Consider the following 25737-nt stretch of genomic DNA (forward strand, 5'->3'; position numbering starts at 1 on the left):
GCCCTAATTTCTGCACCACCACTGTTAGTGTGGACTCAGTGTGTAAGAACAGTCCTGCTAGTCCTGTGTTATGAAGAAGAGGGCTCTCTTCATTCAATCACAGCATCACAGCATCACAGACAGACTGGTGGAGGCTCAAAGTGACCTCTGGATGGCACCTTGTCCAACCCTCTGCTCAAGCAGGGCCGCCTACAGCCAGTTGCAAGTCCACATGGAGGGAGATTCAACAAAGTCTCTGGGCAACCTGTGCCAGTGCTCAGTCTCCCTCACAGCGAAGTGTTTCTGGACATTCAGGCAGAGCCTTCTGTGTGTCAGTTCACACCCATTACCTCTGGTCCTGTTGCTGGGCTCCACTGAAAACAGCCTGGCTCCACCTTTGTTGCGCCCTCTCTTCAGGTATTTATCCACACAGATGGGATCCCCCAAGCCTTCTTTTCTTCAGGCTGCTCTCTCAGCCTTTCCTCATAGGACAGATGCTCAGGTAATTTTTCCATGTTCAGATATTGTTATATTTTCATAGATTCATAGAATCACAGAAAGGTTTGGGTTGGAAGGGCCCTTAAAGACCCCCCAGTCCCACCCCTGCCACGCGCAGGGCCCCCTTCCCCCAGCCCCGGTGGCTCCCAGCCCCGTCCAGCCTGGCCTTGGGCACTGCCAGGGCTGGGGCACCCACAGCTGCTCTGGGCAGCCTGTGCCAGCGCATCGCTGCCCTCACAGGGAAGGATTTCTTCCTAATAGCTAATCTAAATCTACCACTCAGATTTCTCTTCTTCGGCATAGACAGCTCCAAGACCTTGAGGTGTTTTTTGTTGGTCATTTCCTTGCCTTCTTACGATTCTTGATGTCCTCTGCCTCCACCGCAGCCCACCCACTCACTGTCGTCACCACACCTCTGGAAGAGAAGACCAGCGTGGCACTTCTTTACAGACTGGCCTCTGGTCTGTGTGTGCCGTGACAGCTGTGCCTGTTCTGTGCAGCATGTGGCTGCTCAAGGCCATGTGTAGCACGTTTGCTCCTGCACACCTGGGCATGCACCACCTCTGGCCAGTCAGGCCGTGTAAGGCTTTTGCTACTGGACTGCCCTGGTGCTGGGGGAGAACTTGGTGTTCACGCTGCTTGCCTTTGCTGCAGCTGGGGCCGCAACCCCAACCAGCACAGTGTCTTCTGCAGATTAAATAAGCCTAATGTCTATTCTTTCACGCAAGTCTAACAACTGTAGAAGAGTGCCAACTGCAGGACAGACCTCCAGGCAACACCCTCTGTGTATTGCTGCAGTTTGGCTGCTGCTAACTGGCTCTGAACAGGGTTTTCTGACAGTTATGCTCCCACATAATAGTAGTTCACTCCATATTGTCTTTTCTTAACTTCATTCTCAGACTTTTATGTGAAACAGTATGAAATTAAGACACTTATGACACATACATCTGCTCCTTCTGTCTCGGTATGGAAGGAAGTAGGACCGGTCTGACCAACTTTGCATGTGTCCAGGCACTTACAGATTGTTTAGTTGCTTGCTGTAGTATTTTCCAGCAATTGAAGTAAAGCTGGCTGGGCATGGCACTGAATTTAAGAAGTCATGGGCTACTATCAAACATGTGCCTGCGTTTGGCCCAAGCCCCTGTGGCCCAGAAGCCTGAGGGACAGCCTTGCAGCTAGAAGCTGGAGGTGTGTGGGATGGCAGGGATGTGAGCAGCATTACTGACATCTGGTGATGAGCTGGAGGAATGGAGCAGGGGCTAGCAGGCCCCAGGGAGCACCTGTGTACAAAGGCGGTGTGCCCCCTGGGTCTCACCGGCAGAGCATGGTCCCTTAGGAGCATCAGCACCTGCTGCAGAGCGTCTGGATGGAAACAGAAGTGCAGGCAGCGTTGGAATCGTGCTCCTAACAGTGAGGTACCAGAAGCACTCCGCTCAGCACTGGCAGAGCTGCCGTAGGGCCAAAGCAGCCGCTGGCGCAAGTCCTGTGGAGCTCTGCATGGGCCTGCTCAAAGAGAGGCTGCATTGCTGCGGGGGGCTGCAGCTTGGGGCACACACTGGGGCTCCTATAGCTACGAGTCAGAGATCCTTGAGGTGCCCCCTCAGGAGGGATGACTCCAAGTGTCATGGGGCAGCCCCACAAGGCCCTTGTGTGCTGGCAGCCTGCTGAGGGAAGGGAGTTTGCCTTTGTGTGCCTCATCCAGCCCCGAGGTCCTTTGGCAAAGAACCAGCACCACCCAGCCCCACAGGGTGAAATGTGCTCAAGGCTTCCAAATGGATGACGTCTTAAAGCCAAAGCTCATGAGAGAAACTGAAAAAGACCAAATATTGAAATAAAAATGTAAAGTAGCATCACCATTTATTTCAGAACGTCTTTTTCAGAAACCAGCACAGGCAGCGACTTCAGAGCGAGGACGCTGACGGCACCGGTACAAAGCAGTAGTCACAAAGTGAGGGGAGTGAAGGGGGAGACAGAGGCATCTGTGCAGTACCAGTGAGGGGAGCAGCACTGTGCAGGGAAACATGAAACTGTTCCATTGCCCTAGGGCTGAACACGATCCCAGCGGTGGCAGAGGCCAGTGGCAGACCAGCGTGCATGAGTGACAAGACTGCACATCATAGATCTGTAATTAAGCAGTCTGATCTCTTCGGGACGTGGGCTAAGCACCACGCAGGATGGGGTCTGGCCTGGGCTAGGGCAGGTCTTCTGGTGATTTTTTAAGAAGCCAGAGATGAGAAATCTACATCCACCCTGATAAGCTATTCTAAGATGCAATTAACTAGTAGATTAATTACCCTTGCTATTAAAAATGTCTCATTTCTAATATGTGTTTGCTCAGCTTCAATTTCCAGCCACTGGATCTAGTTTCACCGCCAAGTGCCACTCGGAACTGGCAACGCCGACCAAACTCTGCAGCCTGCCCCCACAGCAGCTCGGCAAGGCGCCACCATGGGCCAGCCACAGGTGCAGTGTGGCGATGGAGCTGGCGCTCAGCCTGCGCACCCGCCGTGCTTCGTGAAAGGGCACTGGCAGCCTTCCTGCCTGGGAGCCCAGGACCCAAGGACAGGCGCCTGCAACTGCATGCAGGACTCCAAGGATCAGCAATGGCACATCCAACCACCCCGCTGCAAGGCTCCCGTGCCAGGGATCGCTGGCAATCTGTAACTCACTCATGGCTCTTCCCTGAACCCTATCCAATTTCTCAGCATTTTTGGAAATTCTGACCCCAGAGCAGGATGCCCCAACAGCAGAGAATCCAAAGAACTACAGTCACTGGGCTCCTGCCCCAGGTTTCTCTGTGTAAACATACGTTCCACATAATGAAAACCAAGAAGTCAATAAATATTTCTGATCTGTATTTGAAACAACAATGGATAATATTAATATTTCATAGTGGTAATGAAACACTTTATTTTCCATCAGTAATGAAGGAAGATGCTGAAGAGACACTGTTTAAGTAATAATTTTTATAATCTGTAAGAGGGTAACTTACATCCAAGAGTATTTAATTGGCTAATGAGTTCACCGAACCACTGATTTTTTTTTTTAATAACAAATCATGGCACACTGGGCAACTTAAGGTAACTGGGGGTGGGATGGGGGTGGGGTGGGGGTGTCAGGGGTGTGGAATCCAACGTCTTGTCAGTATTTAAATGTGTTCACATGGATCTCCAAGAAACTACTGAGCAGTTAGTTCAACACACATCCCAAGCAATCACAGACAAGCAGTCAAAGGATGTCCTGGGTAAATTAGTAAACACTAGAACTCAAATTAATGTTATTCAAATTAATGTCATTTGAAAGAGGTACTTTCAAATAATTTTATCTATTTTTTTTGTAAGCCTACCAGTTTGATAGAGCTAACTGGATATATATGGCATGCTTAGACTCCTGTAAGTCATTTGACACAGTTCTGCATGACATTCCAACATGAAAAATCAGCTGTGTGCTACAGTCAGTGTGATCAGTATTAACAGATTTGAAAGAACTGGATAGCTGGGAAGACTTATTCTATATAGCCATTTGACAGATGTATTTCTAGTTGTATTCTATTCACATCTCAATGCTAGAAGTTATTAGCAATCAGGGAGAAAATAAAAACAATTGCTTGTGAAATGATTGGGGTGGTGAAAAATGAATTGTTGGGATGGTAGAAATAACACGTGGCACTTGCTGAAGACAACTTGATCTGGATTGCTTGAAAGACCAGGTTCACGAAAAACCCGTTTGGCACATCTAAGTATAAGGTGCAACATATAGGAAAGAAGAATGTGGGCTTCGTTTTAAAACAGGGACAGCATCCTGGATAGCAATATGAATCTGAAAAACATTTAGAGGTTGTGACATATGCTATCTGAACACAAACCATGCTGAATGGGAGGGCATCACTGCCAAGGCTGTCCTCCTCCTGGACAATGTAAATTATCAAGTAATGTCAAATATGAATCTAAGGTTCCTGAGGCATTTGTGTAGCTCTCATACTCACACGGCTAAGAATAACTCTTACACCGTCATAGTGCAACCACATTTTGAATGCTGTGCACAGCTGTGCTCCCTTCATCTCAAAGCGATGCATTAGGATCAGTAAAGGGACAGGGAAAGTCTGTGCTTGTGGTTAAGGGTTGGGTGACAGTTTCCAGGCAGGGAATGACAGAGCTGAACAGAAACCCAGCCTGAGTAAGGAAAGAAATTACAGGGATTGTTGTTTTGAACAACACAATGAAGAGGAACAGACTAGATTGCCTATGTATTCTTAGAACACAAGAATTAAGGGGCATCAAACGAAACAAGAAGGTGACAGTCTAAAGACAAATAAGTTACCACTGCCACAAGGATACCAGGATGCTCAAACATACATGGGTCCACAAAAGTGACTGGTCAAATTTATGGAGGAAGAAAAAAAAATAAACCACTCTACAACTGCTAAAGGTGCCCTTTTGACTCAAAAGTACCTGAAATATAATTTACAGAGCTCAGGGGTGGGGATGGACATCCTAGGTAAGAGCTTTTCCATAGCTGCTTTGTCCTTGTACCCTTCTAGATGTACCGTTGTGGTTTACTAGCCCACCTTTTATGGCACGTAATGATTTTTACTGAGGAACAGAAAAGATGAAGTAAGAATCAAGCACATATTCGAGGCTGGGAAGCCTGCAGGGAGATGCTGATGTAGCTGATCTTTCAGTTAAAGGAAGGGAATGTGTGGGATAGGCAATGCTTTGCCTGCACAGAGAGGGTCAGAGTAAGACCCAGAGGCTGCAGCTAGGATGGAAACGTCTGTCTAGAAATGGGATGAGGTGTTTTTTTCCCCTGAGCACATCGCTTGGACAGCCACGCTGAGAATGTGGCAGTGGCCTCACATTACTTCAGCCAGTCATGAGGATGTCTCTTGCTGACTGCCCTGCCAAAAAACCCAGGTGGATGCTGAAGCAGGAACAACAGCATGTGGCCCCGAGTTAACATGGGACAGAGTAGCAATCAGCAGCTGCCTTTGCTTATGGCAGTTGGTAAAAATGCATCAGAACCACATGCCTCTGTGCTAATAATTCCCATGCTTTCTGTCCTCAGTTGTGACCATAGCCCTCACACTCAGGACAGCTACATTTCCCTGGCATAACTCCTGTCCCAGCAAGTACATTCAATGCTGCATTACAAATTTCTCCTTTAGAAACCTAAGAAAAAGTTGCACAGCTTGTTATATTGCCAAAACATGCTCTGAAACATCAAACCTTTTTAATTCCGTCCTTGTAAATGTTTTTAAAAATCAATTGCTAATCGATTAGCATAACTGAGTGAAACTCAGCGCATTTGTTCTCAGCCTGCACTTAGCTTGAACTTTTCTGATTGTTTCAGTTCTGAAAAAAGCCTTGAGTGCCCAAAAGCTTTTCTGGTGGGTTTTTTGGATCTATTTTGTTTTCTTTTCGTGTTGTTTCCCCCCACCCCCACCCCCAATTAAATCAATGTGTAAAAGATACTCCCCTTTTCCTACTAGCCTCACATTCCTTGAAAATGGTTACTCAGTGGTATCCTTACACGCAATGAAATCATGCCCTTTTAATTTCAATGGGAACACAGATAAGATCTAGCTTATGAAGATCCGTGCCCAGGGATGGTTTGCCCCTCTCGGCCACCTTCTACTTACACTGGAATCCCAACGTAGCTCTGAAAGGAACCCTGGAAATTCACCCACAGCCCCAGCATGGGTCCTTCGTTACAACAGGTGCCTGCCTGTGCCATGGCACCTTTGTCCAAACAGTAACTGGCCATGCCAGGAGCTGGCCTGCCCACGTGTGTGGTGGCACTGCGTGTGCCTGTGCTTGCAGGAACCTCCGTCAGCCTGAGCTGCCCTCAGCACCCAAGTGCAGAGCAGACTTCAGAACTAGCAAAAGTGATCAGCAACACCTGAGGCATGGCTTTGAGTCCAACAGTTGCAAGAAACAATTACAAAATAAAGCAAACCATTAAATTCAATCCTTCCCTCTCCTTAAAGTGACACTATCTTAGTGGCTGAGTGCACATTACTGAACATAAGTTATTGCAGGTATATGGACAATGTTGGAAAGAAGAAGGACCAGAAAGCCAGCCCCACATGTACTGCTGTGCAGACTGCCTTAATACCAAAGGTATCGTAGAACCACGGAATCATTTAGGTTGTAAAAGACCTTTAAGATCATCAAGTCCAACCATTAACCCAGGCCTGCTAAATCCACCACATCCCAGGCTATGCTGCCACCAAAAGGGACAGACATTCCTTCTTCTGCTTCTCCTCCAGTCATAGACACGATCTGGCTAAAAATGAACACTCTGAAGGGGTGATTAGAATTCAGGAATATGACTCTAGGACCTGATCCCACAAACAGATCACCCTGAACAGACACATGAGCTCAGCCAGCAGGAAGGTGGTGACTTCAGGCTGGGTTCCTGCACCGCTTCAAGGGAAACGTGCTACTGATCCATGGTAGGACTGCAGGCCATTATCCAGGTATTTTAAAAGCTTTGACTCTCCAGCTCCCTTCATCCCTGTTTTGCAGATAGTCTTGGTACATCACCCTCAAGCCCACACCTCACCTCTCTGCCCATGGATGTCAAAAAGCACATTGTTAAACTTCTTTGAGATATACCATCTTTATACTGTCATAGTAGCACCTACCCATTCAGGCTGCCACAACTGGCTTCCTGACACCTTTTGTAAGCTTGTAATGTGTAAACACACTCCTATTGTATCCCATTAGCATTCATGCTGTGGTGCATCACTGCTGCAAGCACATTAGGAACAGCACACCGAACCTCAAATAGTTATTTCAAGCTTGCCACCTCAGAGCAGCATGGACCACTTGTGTAAGGTGGCGATAATTAAGGTAGTGATAACTAGGGGAGCAGACTTATGCCCTGCATCCCAACAGAGGCAGAAAAAGACAGAAGCATTGGGTTTGTCAAACTGCTTAGACTTCAGATCTGTGTGTTCCAGCATCCTGGCGCTGACATGGACATTAACAGAGGCCTTGAAACATCAGTGCACCAAGAGGAGCAACCTGCAGCACTGCCCCACAAACTTCCGCCAGCCAGCAGTTGTTTAGGTGCTCCTTGAGAAGCGGGAATGGAGCTAGCTTACAGGAAACCTTTAAATGATGGTCAGTGCTTTGATTTCTTTACAACTCTGTCATTAAGTTACCCTTTACCTTGTCTAGAGTGCAGCGCAGCCCAGGCAGAAGCATGTAGGCCTGCACTCTGCTCTGGTAGGTGCTGGCTGCTCTGCAATCAGGGGACCAGCATCCTCAGGGCACGCTTCCCCCTGGCCCCACATCACAGTCAGTGCAGGCACAAGCACTGCTGTCCTGCCCCAAGCACAAAACCAGGCAGTCCCAGACACTGTACCTGCATGAGGACTGTTTGTTTAGGAGGCCTGAGCCCACACCCATTGCACATTCCCCTATGTCTTCTGAGAAGCAGATGGATGCACAGGTCCGAGAGTGCACGTCACCATGCATGGCATGTCACATGGACGAGCTCTGTCAGGACAATCTTCAAGGCAAGGCAGAAGTACTCTGGTACGTATAGAGAAGAGCTAGAGTTTATTCCAAACACCTTTGGGCACAAACTGTAAACAACTTGACTACAGAGAGGATCCCAACAAATGCCCGGGGCACTGGAGCTGCCTAGTTCAGGTTAGAGTTTGTAGACTTGGGATAGGGAGACCGATACCCTACAACTGAAACTGATCAATGCAGCGTATTTGCTCCTTGTCCCACAAAATGGCCTAATCCCCCTATCTTGCTTTTCTTAGTGAGTATGGAGTCTGTCCTGATTAGTATGGGTAAACAGGATGCTCCAAAATAGGTGTGTGAGGCAAAGCACAAGGCTGGCTGGGGCAGGGACACAGCAACAGGTTTGGCACAGGGGGCTGAAGTGGCCTGGCAGGAGGTATGCGAGGGGAAGGGGTTAGCTGGGAAGGCACGGACGGCACCTGCAGGGATGGAACATATGCAGAGAAAGGTGCAGTAGGATTGGAACCACAGCCCTTAGTAGAGAACATCCTCGAAGCTGAGCAGCAGGAAACGGTGCAGGGCACTTGGCAGGTGCAGCTGAGACAGGACAAGAAGCAACCGGCCCTCCAGGAAGGTCCTGAGTGTGCAGCGAGCCAGGTGCTGCAAGGAGCGAGGTCTCCGTTCCAGGGAGAAAAGTGACTGGTAGAAACATGGGTATTTCTGCAGAGAGAGGAGAGGACCAGAGGCAGATAAAACTGAAAATATCACCCTGGGAGCAGAGGGAGAACCAGACATCCCTTTACCTGAGCCACCACAGTGCGTCCTCCCTATCCCTATACCCCACACAGCACCACCCTGCAAATCTCCACTCAGCCCCTGTCCTGCCCCAAGCCCCCTCTGGCACACTGCTGCGGCAGCCCAGCTGCATGCCCTCCAGCCAACAGAATGCATTTCCTAACCTGTACGACCTCTGCTGGAACAGCTTCCACCCAGTCCTCGGAGATATGCACATGATCATAGCTGTTCATCAGGGCTTCGATGACACGTGGGCAGGTATGGCAGTACCGCAGCACCTGCACCAGGGAGAAAGCAGATGAACACCACCTTTGGGCAAGGTCCTGCAAGTCCCACTATGCCTCCAAAAAAGCTGCTCAGAACCAGCTGCGGTAAATCCAGGGGACGAATGTCCTTCCCTCACGCTGCGCCAGAAGATCAAAACCACTGATGGTGGGAAATGCCAAGAGCACCACTCCTGCAAGGGGGGCAGCTGAGCCACCACCCAACACACACAGTGCACTCACATTCAGCACCACTGGGCCCCCACAGCCTCTTCTCAGATGTAGGACTAACTTAAGTGGCTGGGATGCAGATCTCCTTCAGCTGCCTCATGGCTGCGAGTAGCTTATAAGCAACCAACACTCCTGCTTTACGCCAGGCTCCTTTCCTCACATTTCCCTAGTTAGAGCGCGAGTTGTTCTGGGGCAAGGACTAACACCCATTTTGCATGCAGCAAGGCTAAGGCATACTGCATCTCTGCCAAGGGCTGCACAGGGGTCTCGGGGATGTGTTGAGCCTGTTTGGCAGGGGACTGCACTGACCCTGTATCTGTGCTGTGTGCAATGGGTGGCTGAAGAGGTACTGTGCCCACGCCAGCTGCTACACAGAGCCCCAGGAAGACATCGCGCATATTTTGTGCAACACATCTCCAGTGTGTACCACATCCAAGCTGGTGCTGTGTATCCTACACCACCAGTGTGGCCTTCGGAGCACACCCCACCCATGCATAGCTGCGCAGAGGCAGATCCCGCCCCGGCTCTTGGCTCCCACTCCCTACGGCCCAGGCCAGCAGTAGCTGTCAGAGTCTATCCCGGCTGTAGGAGTGATCCTCATTATCTGGCGTTAATAGGAGATTAATTAGTGTTAATTGTTGATTTTCCTGTATTTTCCCAAAGGGGAGAGCAATCTGCTGATCTCCAGGCTGGGTAATTATTGCACTGCTCAGGAATTAAGACAGGAAATTAACCCTTTGTGTGCTGGTGCCTTGCAGAGACAGTATGAGCTGGAGGGTATACCCCAAAGAGGAAACACATCCCCTGACAGGAAAAGGGCCAACACTTTCCAGGGCAAGTGATTAGGGAAACTGGGTAAGTATTGTCCACACAGCTTAGCAGGCAGAAGCAGGAGAGTTCTACAGGAGAACATACCCCAGGAAAAAACCTCAGGGAATCCCTTACCAGTAACACCAGTTCCCCTTCCCCCAGCCACTGGGAAGAGACAGGCAGGACAGCAAGCTGGCTGGCACAGAACAAGCCCTGCTGTGACAGAAACATCACTGGGGCCCTGATGTTGACAGCCTTCCCTTCCCACCATGCACAGCTGTGAGCACCGCACCTTGAGGAGGGAGCCAGGCCAGATGCGGATGGCACCGTGGTTGAGCAGGGCTCGCACCACAAGCTCTGGCTGGTGCTCCAGCTTGTAGGCAGTTGCTTGCAGGATATTTTGCAGTGCTGTGTTGCCGCTGTAGTTCATGACATTGACGTTTGCACCCCGGGACAGCAGTAACTCTGCTATTTGAGAATTGGCATTCTTGCAGGCCAGGTGAAGCGGGTGCTGACGGTCCCTGTCTGCAGCATTGATGTTAGCACCACTCTCCACCAGCAGCTGGCAGACCTGGTAGTAGCGGTCCATGTCCTGAGGCTGATGGGGCTGAGCACAGGCAGAGTTCAGTGGTGTCTGCCCCTCCTCATTCTCTGCCTCCAGCTCAGCCCCGTGGCGCAGAAGCAGCTGGACGTGGTCTGTTAGGCCATACCGTGCTGCTACATGCAGCACTGTGTCATCCTCCTCCTCTGTCCGACTGTTGACGCTGGCGCCATGCTGCAGCAGCTGCTGGACACACCTATGTAGGCCAAGATAACTCAGTGACAGGCTCTCCTCTCCAGCTCCCATACTACTTCCCACCCCCATGCCTGTACCATCCCACAGTTTTCACTTTTCCTGAGTCCAAAAAATCACTGCCAAAAATCCTCTTGTGCCCTGGAGCAGTGGTTATAAGCCAGGATGACTGGTGAGCAGAGATACCATCATCCTAATTCTAGCTAACTCTCCACACATCTTTAATAAAGTGTCATCACACCCAAAGCCTGCCCCCATACCCCCATGGAGGCCTGTCTGCACAAGCAGGCAGCGAGATGGCAGCACTAAGCTCAGCTGCATCAGCTGAGGACTAGAGCTTGCAGTTGTCTGTGGGATTTCAGAGGTGACCCTCGTGCAGGAACAGGCAGCAAGGCCACCCCAATCAGCAGCCATTGCTGCAGCCACCAGCCCAGCTGCAGGGATGAGTAGGGACCCTTCTACACAGGGTGAGGCTTGGGGATGGGGAGGCCCACTGTGCCCCTGGGGAAAACTCACTCGATGGAGTCTGGGCTCTTGCAGAGGTGCAGAGGCTTGTAGCCATCCTCAGAGACGGCCTCGGGGTCAGCACCAAAGCTGAGCAGCAGGCGCACACAGTCCACGCTGGCTGCTGCACAAGCCTCGTGCAGGGCAGTCTTACCCCCTGGTGCGAAGTTGACAGCTGCCCCCCTGAGCAGCAGGAGCCGCAGGCAGTCTGTGTAGCCCCGGCTGGCTGTGATGTGCAGTGGCGTGGTGAGCTCCTGCTCATAGCTCAGAGACCACAGTCCTACAGGGAAAGAGAGGTCAGGGAGCCATGTCCAGCCACACTGCACAAAAACACTGGGCCCAGAGCTGCCCTTTCCCCCAGGGTACCTGTGGTACACCCCCACCCTGAGAGACTCGGGTACCCCCTCAAGGGACTGCCAATTCCTTCTCTGCCACGTCGCTGCCTTTGGACCATCTCAAAGCAAAGATCTGGGGATGACTCTGCACAGCCGTGATGACGGAAGCTCTAAGGAGCAGGAGCCCTGGGCAGGGGCTGCTCCCAGACAGTGCAGCTCAGTCAGGCAGCACAGGGTTTCTGTTGACAGGAGTGCAGCGGATGAAGGGGCTGGGGCACAGGCAGGGCTGAAAGCAGCAAGGTGGCTGGCAAGAGCACCATGCATGAAGCACCACAAATACAAGGAACCAGGCAGTAAAAAAAAAAAGAGGGGCTGAAGCAGGCTGCCACGTACAAGGGACTCAGACAAGCCCTGACCATGGTGCAGACAAACAAGCTTCAGCAGAGAGGGACATCTAGGGCCTAGGAGAGAGCAAGGGGCTGAAACCTGCCAACTGTCAAAGATGCTGACCTTGCTGGAAGCATTGCTGAACTGGTGTGGTCTGCAGGCAAACACCCTGCAGCTGTTACAGGAAAAGGGCTCCTTAAATCACACTTGTTGCTGCCTACCCAGGCTGGACTAGAGGACTACATCCCAGACTGCATGACATGTTCGACATTACATCCCTCTCACCTCTTTCTCGCAGAAGCAGCACATGATCAACTTTATTTCCCAGGGCTAGTTTCAAACTAGATCATCTCAAGGACCTGAGACAGGGCTGTGACAATTCCTTGCCCAGCACAGGCCACAGGGAGAACCAGCAGCTCAGAACAGGCTGCAGACAGAAAAGGCACACAGAGCCAGGCTACAGGGCCAGTCACAGAAGGAGTACAGCCGAGGGCTTGCATCTCCCTTGCCCAGTGGGAGAACTCAAGCAGTTCCCAAGCACTTGCACAACCCCTCTAGAAGGGGCAGGTGCCCTGGACACCTCTCACGCTCCCACACATACCCTCCCGCAAGCAGCACAGAAGAGCCTATCCACACCCCGGTGCTCTCACCCCCATCCCCGCTCCTCTGTAACCCAAATAGCACCCATGACACAATCCCAGCAGCAGCAATGCCACGCAGCATAAGCAAAAGGCTCTGAGCCCCTCTTCAGCTGGGCCACGCCACCTGCCCACTGCCTCCCTGCATACTCAGCCGGCGGAGGTTGAAGCGGTAGTTTTTCCACTCTTCCAGGTCGCTGGTGTCAAACACAGTGTTGGGACTCAGGTTATTCTGAGGGTCACTGAGGATCTCTGCCACAACCCCCCGGTCCCCTGTCAGCAGGGCCTGCCAGTAAGCCTGGGGAGGGCCATCCACCTTCCGTGTGCAAATGGGCTCCTGACTCTTATCTCCTCTACCTGTGATGCTACCCATGACGCAGCACCCAGACCCTGCACAGAAGCCAGAGCAGGACCTGCTGCTGCCTCGCTGGCCAGGCTCTGATCCAATGGGTCCAGCCCCACCAGCGCCCCACACTCCCTCTGTGGGCTGCCTGCCTGCTCCAGCATGCTCCACAGGGAGGGAGAACATGCCGTGTCGCTGTTTGGCCCAGGTTGGGTACAGCTCAGGTCTCGGCTTTTCTATTCTGGGAAACCTTGTGACCAAATGTTGGATCAAGAGGCCAGTAAGGACACTCCTCTCAGGCAGCAGTCACTGGCTGTGAAGGGAAAGCACCTCAGCATGGCAGCCTGAAGGGTAGAAATGAACCCAGGACATCGCTAAGACAAGAGAGAGAGAAGCAGTCTCATGCCCAGCTACCCTGCTGTCACCCAGCTGCTGCCCAGATCACAGCAGCACACTTTGGTCCAGCCCTTGGCTCCTTGCATGTCTCCAGCACTGCACCCCCTTGACACTTAGGCAGGTTCTTAAACAAGCCACTGGACAGCTCTTTTTAATCAAAGCTCAAAGCCAAAGGACAGGTAGAAATAGGTACGAGGATGGGAAATGGTGCATTACAAGTGAAGTAAAAATGTAGAAGGTAATTATCCTTTAGACCCCTTCCTCTGCTCCTCCTTGAAATTCAGCCTGGCAGAGAGCTCCTGCATGGTTTAATACTCCCTTTCCCATCCTCTGACAGTCTCCCTACTTGGGGTTCCCCACTGCTGTCCTTTCACCGGAGATGGCATTTTCCCCTCTCCCCACTTAGTTGTATAAACACACCCTGCCTGTACTTTGGTTACAGAACAGCACACGTTTCTCACACTTCATCAGCATGGTGTGCATTTTGTTCAGACTGTATGTTCTAAAGAACACATCAAACTGCATGGAGGACTACTAGTGTTTAGTTTAATTTTTTGTCACAGAACTATTCAGATTATGCAGCTAAAAACAAGTGAATTGACCCCAATGGACCACAAGCAACAATTACCTGGGGGACCAGAGAAGAGTGTAAGATAGGGAACTTTACCCTTCTCAGTAATGAAAATAAATGACCAAGTTCTATACTGACAGCCTCCAGCATGCTTTATCTGTGCAGACCTCACCACTTTGTCTAGCTAAAATGTAGTGTGTGAAAGGGTAAAAAGAGGGAAGCACCTGGAAGACTTTCTCACCTGATGGGATCCTCTATTCCCTCAAAGATAAAAGCAGGTATCCCATGAGAGCCTGAGGTTCCCTAATCACAACAACATCACCAGGGAGGCGAAATGCTGTGTGAGTTAGTGTCAGTAACACCATACAATTTACATTCCTCTGGGCTTCTTAAAATATCAATAGGGATGACTTGGGAAAGACCAGGTCACTAGAATCCGCTTTGAAGGTCACTGGCTGGGTAAGTTTCAAGAAACTGTCCCTACAGACCAGTGAGATACATAACCAAAGCCTTAGGCAGCATGAAGGTTTGCTTTGGGTTTTGTTCTGTACCCTTACCTGATAAACCTGGCAGCACATTTTTGGTTTGTGTTTGATGAATGATCTTGTTCAATTGGGTTTTTCATACCTTGAAACTTGGGTGACAAGAGCAATTTCTGCGTAAAGTTGTTTTACACCAGCTGTTCTGTTTTCTTTGGGGGACAAATCTTTACAAGCAGACTGACTTGCTGTTCAAGCATCTGGCAGCCCAGCACAAGACAGGAGTTAAACCATGCAATCAATATTTTACTGGCAAATGGTCTCAGTTACACAAAGGGTAATACCTTTTGTATTTTTAGTCCTAAGTAGACTGTAACAACTCAAAACCTGGGTTGTACATCTTGGAACTTGGTAAATAATCTTCACCACCCACAAGTAACAGCATTTGCGCCTGCAAGCCCACCCTATCTGTTTGCCTCCTTGCTAGTGTGGACCCCCACAAAACGCTCTGTCACGGTCAAGCTTTATCAGTGTGCTCCATAGCTCTGTGCCGTGGCACCTTCTGGGAAAGCGGCTTGCATCAACAGCTCTTCCATTCTGGCACAGGGGGATTTTCACCACCAGTCTTCTGTGGAAAAGAGTGGTGCAATTATGGCCCCCACACACCTGACACTCCCCGCCTTAAATTCTGTGAGTCTGCCTGCACCACGCTACTCTCAGACAGAGGCAAGGACAAGCACGCTTCCAGATTGCTAAGTACATCTCCCCCTTTAATGCATCAGCTGTGCCGCTTGCTGAAAAGCTGATAGATGACATCAATGAGAAGGTAAGCAAAAGGGACCAGAGTGCAGAAGCCACAAGGTGTATCTGAGCAAGGTACAGATGGGAGGAAACACCAAGGATGACCAGCTTCTGCCTCCTGTCACTTAGGACAAGCTTGCTTCCACCACCTCTCTGGTAGACGAGATTTCTGCTCCCCTGGCCCAACCCATCTCACAGAACAGAACAGCTTGCAGGGTGCAAACCCTGCATGTGAAAGTAAGCAAAATACCAAATTCTTTTGTTCTGGAGCAAAGCTCCCCTCCAGCTGATGACTGTTAACCCTTCCACATCAGCCCTCCCCTGCAGCTTCTTAAAGTCAGCATTAGCAGCACGGATCGATGGCTCTGCTTCATGCCTGGATTTCATCACAGCAGCAGGTAGACATGGAGCCATTGTGGCTTGGTCCCCAAGCAAACACAGCCATGCCTCTTGCTCAGAATATGGGCCAAGGTCTGCCTGAAGGGCACTGCTAAGACCTCTCCAGTGTTCCCAAAGCACCTTGCTGCCTCTAGTTTCCAATTAACAGATCCAACTTAAGATATAAGGCAGGAAAAGCATCCTTATACCACCTGATGCCTTCTCACCCAAGCACCCTCTCCACCTCGCACATACTTTACATCTATCCCAGCAATCTCTTAACAGGACAGTCCTGATGCTTCTCTCCAGCAGCCCTTCCAAGGGCCCTGTTCTCACCATTTCCCAGTAGATCTGCTTCTGCCCACCTTCATCAAGCTTGCTACCATTTGTTCTACAGCCCTGGAATCCTCCTTCCTCACCCAAAAGCCTTTCTTCCCAAATCCCTCTTCCACTGTCTGTCCCCCCGACTGGGGGTTCCTCTCAACACTCTTCTTGGGCGTCTGTGCTCTTTTTCTGGTCTCCATCCCGGCACTTTCTATCCCCATCATGTCCCAGCCCTGCACACCCACCAAGTTTCCTGCTAGTCCAACGTAGCTCATCACCCTTGGTCTCAATAATGAGATTGACAGCTGCGCTCTTGGTGAAGTACTTCTGCACCATCTCCAGGTCCCCAGTGAAGAGCGCATTCTGGACCAGCAGGTCCCGGCACTCCAGTGGCTCCAAGCGACTGTTCCGGCATCTCTGGCCAACTAGGCTCAGGCTGTGCTCATGGTGGTAGTAACAGGGCCTTACATGCCGAAAGCACTTGCACTGATCCAGCTGCTCCTCATCCAGCTGCAGCAAGCACTGTGTGGCAGAGCTGAAGGTGCAGTCCATCACGGGGAATGAAAAGGACACATCTGAACCACACAGTAAACAAGCTGCTGCAGGCAAAAACCTCTCATCCAAAGCTATGTCCTTTGCAGGTTGCCCTTGGGTCCCAGCTCCCCAGCGTCCAGCTGGATTCAGGCACAGCCTGACTCACCCAGTATAAATAGCCCTGCTTGGCAGCTCCTCTCCACCACGAGCTTACTTTCAGCTGCTGGATGCAATCACCAGTACAGATTAACCACAGGAGACAAGTAGCAGGCAGCCTTGAAACTCTCTATGTGCTCACTTGTTTGCTCTGCAAGATCTCTGCTCTGCACAGCACTCCCATTTGGAAAGAAACGGGGCAAGGTGGGGGCAAGCACAGTGGGGCCTCTAGGGAAAGGCCTGCAGCAAAGTGGTGTCAGAAGTCATGAGGGACTGAGTACAGAGGCCTTCTCCACAGGGACCCAAAAACCTCTCACAAGCACCCACCTCCCTTCCCGCCCCACCCCCCACCTTGGGAACCCAGCATCTCCACCAGGGCAGCAGGGCTGGCTGCTGAGGCACAGCTGAGCGGAAGAAAGGAAGGCATGCAGGCAAGCCCTGGGAATAGCAGCTTGTATGACATGAACCAGGTTTCCTGGCAATAAGGAAGACAGTCTCCTATGCAAACCTCCAGAGGCTGGCAAGTGCCTTTGGGCTTCTGAGGGGTGTATGCCCAGCTATGACTGGAGGGGTGGATTGCATAGCAGGTCACACTTGGAGGGGTGAAAGATGCTGAAAGCACCCTGTCCCACCCCTGTTATCACTGCTCATTCTGCAGGACACAGAGCAGATGCCATTAGCTAGGATGTTGTGGTAGCCTGACATAGGTTTGGGACCTGTTAAATTTAGTTTACTCTCAAATTACTTTCCTGCAAATAACCTTTTATTTTGCTGTGTCCCTGCCAACATGAGAACCTTCCAGCTGGGCAGGCTATGAGTGCCAACAATGGCGACAGGGACTCATTAGCTGCTGGTGGAATTTCAGCCCATATTCTCTACCCAGCCCTATAGCTAAGGGTGTCTGGGATTGCTGAGCTGACACAGAGACCTGCCAAGGGTGCCTGAGGACTAACAAGGGTGGCCATGCATCCAGACCACATGCCTCTACCCTGAACTGCTACACCGATCCCCTGACTTTCTCCTGGACCATGCTGCCTCACTGGACACAGCTTTGTTGGAAACTATCATGTTGGCCCAACTGACTTACCTCCAGGACCACACCACAGGCAAGTTGTGTCACTTGTTTAATATTAAGTAAGTATGTGGCTAGAGGTTTTTGGAGGGTTTGGGTGAGGTTTTTTTTCTTTGTTTTGGAGGTTGGGTTTTGGGGGCGGTTGTTGCTGGCTGTTTTTTTTTCTTTGGGGAGGGGGAAAGGTTTGTTTTTTCTTTAAATCTGAACCCATTTAGTCCTTACCCTGTGAACTTGGTTCCAAGCTGTGACAGAGATCTTTCTGGTGTGGCTGCAGGTGCTGACCAGACAAGGAACAAGGGCTTTGCTCATGTTCCTTTTGGTGGCTGTTTCCAGCACAGACAAAAGGCCTACATAAGAACTGGGAAGCCTGAAAGGGCTTATGAACCAGTTCCAGGTCTGCCAGCTGCCTTCAAGAGTTGTCAGACACATTTCCCATTGCCACTGCAGATACTTTACACCCATGAGCAGTCTGCAGCATCTCACTGGTATAGCACTGGGGTCACAGGCACACTTGTTCTCCTGTGGGATGCAGTGGCTGTATCTCCAGCCCCACTTTGGAATCCACATTCAAGCTTATTGAAGTGAGTGTCCAAGCACAGGTGTGAGAGGAGGGCAGATCCACACTGGCCAGAATTACCTGCTGACCCTCTGAAGGGGCTCAGGGCCTGCCTCACACCCTCACATGCTACAGGACCTGCTGAGGAGTCAGGCAGAAGAGGCACTCATAGGTTCCTCCCTGTGCTCCTCTTCCCTATCAGATTCCTACACCAAAGAGCTGACAGGTCCAAGAGCTCCCAGACTGATATAGGCATTAAGAATGGCAGTAGATGCCACTACTGTAAGGCTTTCCATATAAGCTCTGACTCTCCCTTCAGACACAGCCACAATCCAAACTAGAGACCTTTCCAGCCTCATCCACATGTGGTGAGCTTCACAGTGGTCACCATGCCACAGAGCCCCATCACACATGTATATGTACACACATGTCCAGTGGCCTTGTTTTAATTCTGTACACACACTGCTTCCAAACCCTCTCCCCACTCAGTGGTTTGTCCTCCTCCTGCACACAGTGGCCAAAACCTGATAAACAACTGTTCTGTCCCAAAACAGCATGTACAGAGCTCATCAAAACAACTTATCTTTAGTGGTTTGGGGGTGGTGGTGGTGGGTGTTCCTTCTTATTTCTTTTCTTTCTGTGTTTCCTTTGTGCCTCCTTCACTTCTACTGTCTCTTGCACTGCCTGGACCCACCTTTTATCCAGTTGTAATAGTTCAAGACTGTCTTGCCAGTCCTGCAGAGAGAGCAAGTATGCAGGGGGTAAAAGAACACTGCAAAGGAGGGTGGCAGCGCAGAAGATAGAAATCGGTTTGGGGCAGGAGGAAGGGCTGGCCATTTGTCCAAAGCACAACATAAGTGAGACAAGCAGGCTGAAAACAACTGGAAAGGAACAGTCAAGGAGGGGAAGGCAGAAGGGACAGGTTAAATTGCCGGCAGCCTCCACCAGCCTCCCCTCTCTGTAGATGGGACCCACTTGTTCAGCAGCTACAGGAGCTCACAGACTTCCACTGCATGCTCCTTAGCCAGCTGCAGCATGTGACAGTGTCAGCACCAACACACACAGCTTGCACGATGTGTCCTTGGCTGTAGCTATCTGACACCTTGGCCAGGGCACTGATACCCAAGCTACTGGTAAGAAAATCCTACTTGCTTTTGCATCAGTCACCACCAGGTCTCTGAACAAAGCAGAGAACCCATGGGAGGACACCATGGCAGGAAGGGTGGAGAGAGCATGACAAATAGGGTATCTGTGTCTGACCAGAACAGAGGCTCAGTGCAACAGCCTCAACTTGGGGAACATGAAGTACAGAGGAAGTTAGATTCTGTTAGTTTGTCCTTTTCCTCATCTCTAAGGAGAACTCTTAATTTCTCTCAACCTATCTTTCCACCTCCCACTGCTCCTGCCACCAAAACCAATGCAATCATGCTTCCCCCAGCCATGGGCTTGGGCACAGAATCTATCAGATTCTGTAGATCTGGGCACAGAAAATAAAATACACAGTACTATTCATGCACCCTGCAACCACCCAGAAAAGGCATCTAAGAGGAACACCCTGACTGCTAGGCTGAGGCCAGGTCCCTCGACATCACACCCAGAATGCTGGCAGAGCTTGCATACTCAGGCAGTTTCAGAGACCTTGGGCTGAGTGGGTGTGCCTTTTAGCCTTTGCACCAGCTGCCCTGGGAGATCTCCTCCCACTCCCATGGCTAACAACAAAAACCCAGAACCACGGCACCACAAAAACAAAAAAAAAGGACAAGAGACAAAAAAGCAACACCAAAACCAACAAAAAAACCCTACCAGAAAATAAAACCTACAGAATACAACCAACCACACACACTCCTCTCAGCAGAGCCTTTCCTTCATGTTTGACAGGGCTCTGGCATCTGCCCTGGCCCCACAGCAAAAGAGGTCCTTTGCTTGCTCTGCCTGACAAGTTACAGGAGGGAAGTCAGGACCATCTGTCCCCTCGGCACTGTCATCTGGCAGCTACTGGCACAAGGCTTTACCTTCAAATCCAATTTACTGAGTCTACCTACTGTACACTCCACAGCAGGCTGCATAGTCTGGGTGGGCAAAAAAGCAGGCTTCTCCTCACTGGTTTTGCATAACATCTTCACATCTGGGGCACAGGTCTGTCTGTTGCACAGATCAGCAGCACTCAATCCTCTGGCCTCAGTGATTTCAGGGCATTTAGCAAGTCCTTCCCCAGATGCTTCAGATCTGTCTGTGATGAAGAAGAGGGTCTTCAAAGGTCAAAGTAAAGGGGTTCACGTGCAATCCCATGACCCAAGGCTGGCCAGAGGGAAGATGCACATCCTTGCAACGCGTCACAGTTTTTTTTCAGTGATCTCACAGCTTCTAAACATTGTTGCTGATATTGCAAGAGATTTGTTTTATCTCTTACTAAATAGTCTGTTTTATGATTACACCTGCCTGCTGTTGGGGGCAAGATGAACAGAGTGAGATCAGAAAGGTTACAACATATTTATTGTATGATTAACAGAGCATGAGAGACATGTTGGAATGTCCGAGACATTTAGAGGAATTCAGAGGACCAACTCCTGCCTGTAGGTTTGCATGGGCTCAGAGGCTAATAGTCATTGACTTGAGAAGGCACTCCCTGGAGCATACACAAGCAACCCCACACACCCTCAAGAAGCATTGCATGGGTAACTATCTGCCCATGAGAGATATGTCAAAACAAAACTGAGGTACCCAGCCCCACAGCTGTTACCCAAATTGGTATAAAGAGACAAGGTAGAAGTCTGTCCATGATGCAGGACAGAGCAAGGGTGTTGGAACTGGAATCTCCAGCCCAACAGTAATGCAAGTGTGTCCATTTACATGTGCTCCTGTGTGTAACGAAGTATGTCTGTCCCCAAAAGACAGATATGGGGAGAATACCTTGCTACTGGCAAGGTCATCTGCAAGCTACAAGCCTAAAGACATAGCATATGGCCCTATCAGGTCAGAGACTACTCAGGAAACCATGATATTACATAGATATTAGCTGCTCATATGCACTAACATGATTTAATAAATGCCGCCACCTTCAAAAGGTTCTGATGACACATGGTAAGCTACCAGAGCCCATACGGTGCACTTTGTTTTCAAGTCTTGAACTATTAGCTCTTCATTTTCTACCTTAAGCATTAATAAGCCCTAGTTTTGTTTTACTGTTTAACCTCCCAGGTACACAGAAGCTGTACACTAGATTGAAGCCAAAAGCAAAGTACACACCTCTACCACACAACAGATGAAGAGAAAGAGGGATCCAAAAGAACTACCCTGAGCAGAAGAAGGGGGACCAGCAGCTAGCTCCTGCTAGTCTGCAAAAGGTTAACACAATAACTGCAGTAGCCAGCCACTGCTGTTTTGTGAAGGCCTTTACTCCAGCAAGTACAAGGAGTCCCTCCTGTAAGCAGAGGTAGCAGAAAGAGACCTCACAGAGCTTCAGACCAGGCTTCAAGGAACGAGTAAATAGAACATGACTGTTCCTCAAAACACTACTGAGCTGAAGCCCTCATTCACAAGCAGGGCTATGAGATGTGGACCACAGAGACCCTCTTGGGGGTAGAGGAGGCTGTCGTTCAAATGTTTGTCAGGACTGCTCTTACACAGCAGCACACAGGTTGGAGTGGTAGCCACCTGCAGTAATACCTTCTCTGTCAATCAGGAGCAACTTGCTATGGCACAAAGTCATTCAGAAGACCTTTCCAGGCTCACTTCTGTCACAAGCAAAGCCTGCTTCTCATGTCATATTACTGACAGCTGCAGCAACTTTGATAGCTGCAGTGTCAGAAGCAGTAGACAGAGGTCTTAACCAGAGCTAGAGTACAGATGTCCAAATGGGGATCACCAGTTCTAACAGCCAAAGCAGTCAGTTCCAGGTGATCCAGCCCCTTCTCTACCCACAGCCTCGCTCAGTTACTAGTTCATAAGCTATGCATTCCTACCCACAGTGCCCGAAACACTGGGATCTCTTCCTGACTTTACTACTTCCTTTGCCTTTCGTGGCTTATCTTCTTGGTCCACTGCCACATTCAGCATCTGTGCTCCTCTCTCAACAGCTCATCAACCTGGATAAAAGATCACCTCTACATAGCACCTGGCAGACTCCTGGTTCACCTCTAACACCACACCCTACTGTTCTTCAGCTCTACCAGGAGCACTGTCCCTAGAGGCCACACCACATGTTAGCCATTCCCAGCTTAACTCCCCATGGACACAGGCTGCACAGAGCACTAGTAATTCAGAGGAAATAGTCATGAACACCTCTAAGCCTGAGAGCTCTGGTCTCAAACCCCCCAGGTCATAAAAGCCTTTCCATCCCCCTTCAGAATCTTCAAGCAAAACACCCACAGTTGCCATGCATCCACCAGTAAAGGCTATGACTGACCCACTGGGAGACAGCTCTGTGGAGAGGGGCCTGGGGGTGCTCGTGGGCCCCTGGGGTGTGTGAGGAGGAGAGTGACCAGCAGGTCAAGGGAGGGGATCCTCCCCCTCTACTCTGTCCTGGTGAGGCCATGTCTGCAGCGCTGTGTCCATTGCTGGGCTCCCCAGTTCCAGAGACAGGGAGCTACTGGAGAGGGCCCAGCAGAGGGCTACAAAGGTGATGCAGAGACTGGAGCATCTCCTGCATGAGAAAAGGCTGAGCAAGCTGGGCCTGTTCACCCTGGAGAAGAGAAGGCTGAGGGGACCTTATCAATGTCTACAAATACCTTAAGGGTGAGTGCCAGGAGGACGGGGCCAGGCTCCTGCCAGGGGTGCCCAGCGGCAGGACAAGGGGCAGCGGGCACAGGCTGCACCACAGGCAGCTCCTGCGGAACCTGGGGACAAACTTCTTTCCCCGGAGGGTGCCGGGCGCTGGCACAGGCTGCCCGGAGAGGCTGTGGGGTCTCCTTCTCTGGAGCCATCCCAACCCGCCGGGACGCGGCTCTGTGCAGCCTGTCCTGGGAGAGCTGCTTCAGCAGGGGGGTGGGCTGGGTGGGCTCCAGGGGTCCCTTCCAACCCCAGCCATCCTATGAAGGTCCACAGGGCACATTCAAGACAATGAGAGCCCACAGCCCTCACCTGCAGGCAGATCTTTTTTTACCCCTCTTCTGTGTATTGATCAGCTTCAGGTCACAGTGCTGAACTTCACCAGACTCTTCTAGCTCCATTTTGCCCTACCTCCCAAAGGCACTGGGGCTCTTACCCTGGGCCTCCCCTTCTCCACACCACATCTGTCAGGAGAACATCTCATCTCCTCATCCATCGTTGTATCACACCCTCTCTGCTTGTGTTTCAGCCCACTGCCACCATCAGGTAAGAACAGCTGCCCTCCCTGTTCCCTACAGCACCTCTGAGCCATCTCCATTTGGGAGGGCAGCTGCACAGGCAGCTGACAGACATGAACACAGCCTGGCTTGGATGAGCTGGACCACAATGCACATGAAAAGAAAAAGCTTGGCAGACAGACCAGCTAGGTTCTCCCCACCTCCAACACACCAGGCAACACTCAGGGTCTCAGCAAGGAAAGCCACGCATCCCATGCACGTGCAAATCCAAATGCCTGCATTTGGCACTGGCCACCATCCACACCAAGATATGCTAACAAACAAGCACCTGGAAACCTCAAAATGGGCTTATGCCTCTTGCACCACAGCTGTGGCCACAAGAAGTAGCAAGAGAGCAGCTTGTGCATAGCAAGCCCTTTGCACAGAAGATGAAACAGTGTCCTGAAGAATAAACCACCACAGCCAGTCCTATTCTTTGACAGCAAGGTTAAGGTTTCAGCTGGAGCCTTACTACTCACAGGCACATGCAGAGGGAGAGAACAATCAGGGCATACACCACACAAAACCATCTACAAACTCACACATATAAGCCCTGCAAAGTTCCAGCCATAAAATAGCAGCTTCTGGTTTCTTGATCTGAGCTGCATTTACAGCAGCTCCAGTCCCCTCCCAACCACAGCATGCAGCCCCCTTTCTTGGGCAGTACATAGTGACTTTGATTACATCGAGTACATTGATTGCTGGCAGGAACCTGGATGAAAGCAGCATATCCAGGCTTGGCACTTCCTTGCCCCACATTATATCAATTAGCACCCCTTCAGCACAAGGCTGTGGGACCCAGCCCCTCCATTATGAGGCCATCCCACCACGTACATTTCCCAAACACACTGGAAATTCAGACTCACCAGTCCTGGGGCAGGGTGGTGGAAATTCCACCTCTTGAGAACTTTTGCTGCCTCAGACACAGATAGGCCCCACATTTTATACCCTTTTCTTCCTCCTCTAATCTGACAGCCTTTGCCCCTACTCCAGCTTTGCTTCTGCCCTCATATCTGCTTGGCAGTCTTTTCTGAGACAAGGACGCTAGAGCCATCCATTTCCTGTTCAGGAAAGCAGCCAGCAAGGTGACTGTGCAAGGGACATAGATGTAAGAAACCAACATGCCCTTAAGTATACCTGGGGGCTCGATCCTCACACCACTAACATTTGGTCACAAGGTGGCACCAAGCAAAACCACAGCTGGGACCCTGCCTAGAAGGGGCTGAACATGATCAGGAGGGAGAGGACAAGGGGAGAAGACCAAATACTGCTCACGCCACCAAGGCAAACAGGACAAGGGTAAAGTGGCATCACAAGCCTTGTACTACCACATAGTATTTCTATTTCTGTTGGGAGGACAGTGGAGGGTGCTCATGCAGCAGTCTGGCTGCCCTCCCATTCAGCCACTAACCAGCACTCACAGAACCACACTGAAGCTGCTGCTTCATCAGCTCCCTCATACCTAGTCCCTCCAGCCTATGTAGCTTCCCGTGGACATTCAAGAGCACATGCTGATACTTGGCTTCATAGTCAGCTTGGCACAGGTGCTGTAAACTCTTCTCCACACTGTGCCCAGAGCACAGCAGCTGGAAGCCTTGGGGCTGCGGAGCCTGGAGCCTGAAATAATACAAGTGCAAGGGCTTGTCAGAAAGTAAGCACAGTTCTGCATTGAGCATGGAGCACAGGTGAAGGACAGGATACCCGAGACATTCCCATCACCAAACATGCCCCACACATCCCCATTCCAGAGGCCAGCACCCAATTGCCTGGACCGTGTCCCTTGCTCCTCTTGCTGCAGACACCAGGCCTACCTTATCAAGTAAATTTCTCCCTAGAGCCAAGCAGAGGCAGCCATAGTGGGGAAGAAACATTAGAAGCATCAGAAAGAGGTTGTGTGGGGAGTGAGCAGTGTGTGTGTAAACGAGCCTGTAACGAGTTTGTAATATGCATGTGTGGCACGGCCTGCGCAGCGTCATCACAATGGCACAGGCACTTTCCCGCCTCATTGCCTCCCAAATGGATTTTAAATATCATTCTGAGGACACAATTATTTAAAACGCTGAACTAAACACTCACTAATGGGAAAACG

At 50.6% G+C, this 25737-nt stretch overlaps 1 protein-coding gene across 1 annotated transcript in view; it reads right to left on the bottom strand.

The window, feature by feature from the left end:
* Positions 1 to 2576: 2576 nt before the first annotated feature.
* The window catches only part of ASB10 (ankyrin repeat and SOCS box containing 10), a 28550-nt gene continuing 5389 nt past the window's right edge, over positions 2577 to 25737 (bottom strand). The window contains exons 3-8 of the mRNA XM_056338170.1: positions 25111 to 25265; positions 16252 to 19059; positions 11367 to 11634; positions 10350 to 10854; positions 8918 to 9031; positions 2577 to 8678 (exon numbers count right to left, since the gene is read on the bottom strand). Of these exons, the coding sequence (XP_056194145.1) occupies positions 8493 to 8678; positions 8918 to 9031; positions 10350 to 10854; positions 11367 to 11634; positions 16252 to 16558 (1380 nt within the window). The 5' untranslated portion in view covers positions 16559 to 19059; positions 25111 to 25265 and the 3' untranslated portion in view covers positions 2577 to 8492. The remainder of the gene's footprint in view (positions 8679 to 8917; positions 9032 to 10349; positions 10855 to 11366; positions 11635 to 16251; positions 19060 to 25110; positions 25266 to 25737) is intronic.

This window comes from Falco biarmicus, chromosome 4, assembly GCF_023638135.1.
Source record: "Falco biarmicus isolate bFalBia1 chromosome 4, bFalBia1.pri, whole genome shotgun sequence".
Lineage (NCBI taxonomy): Eukaryota > Metazoa > Chordata > Aves > Falconiformes > Falconidae > Falco > Falco biarmicus.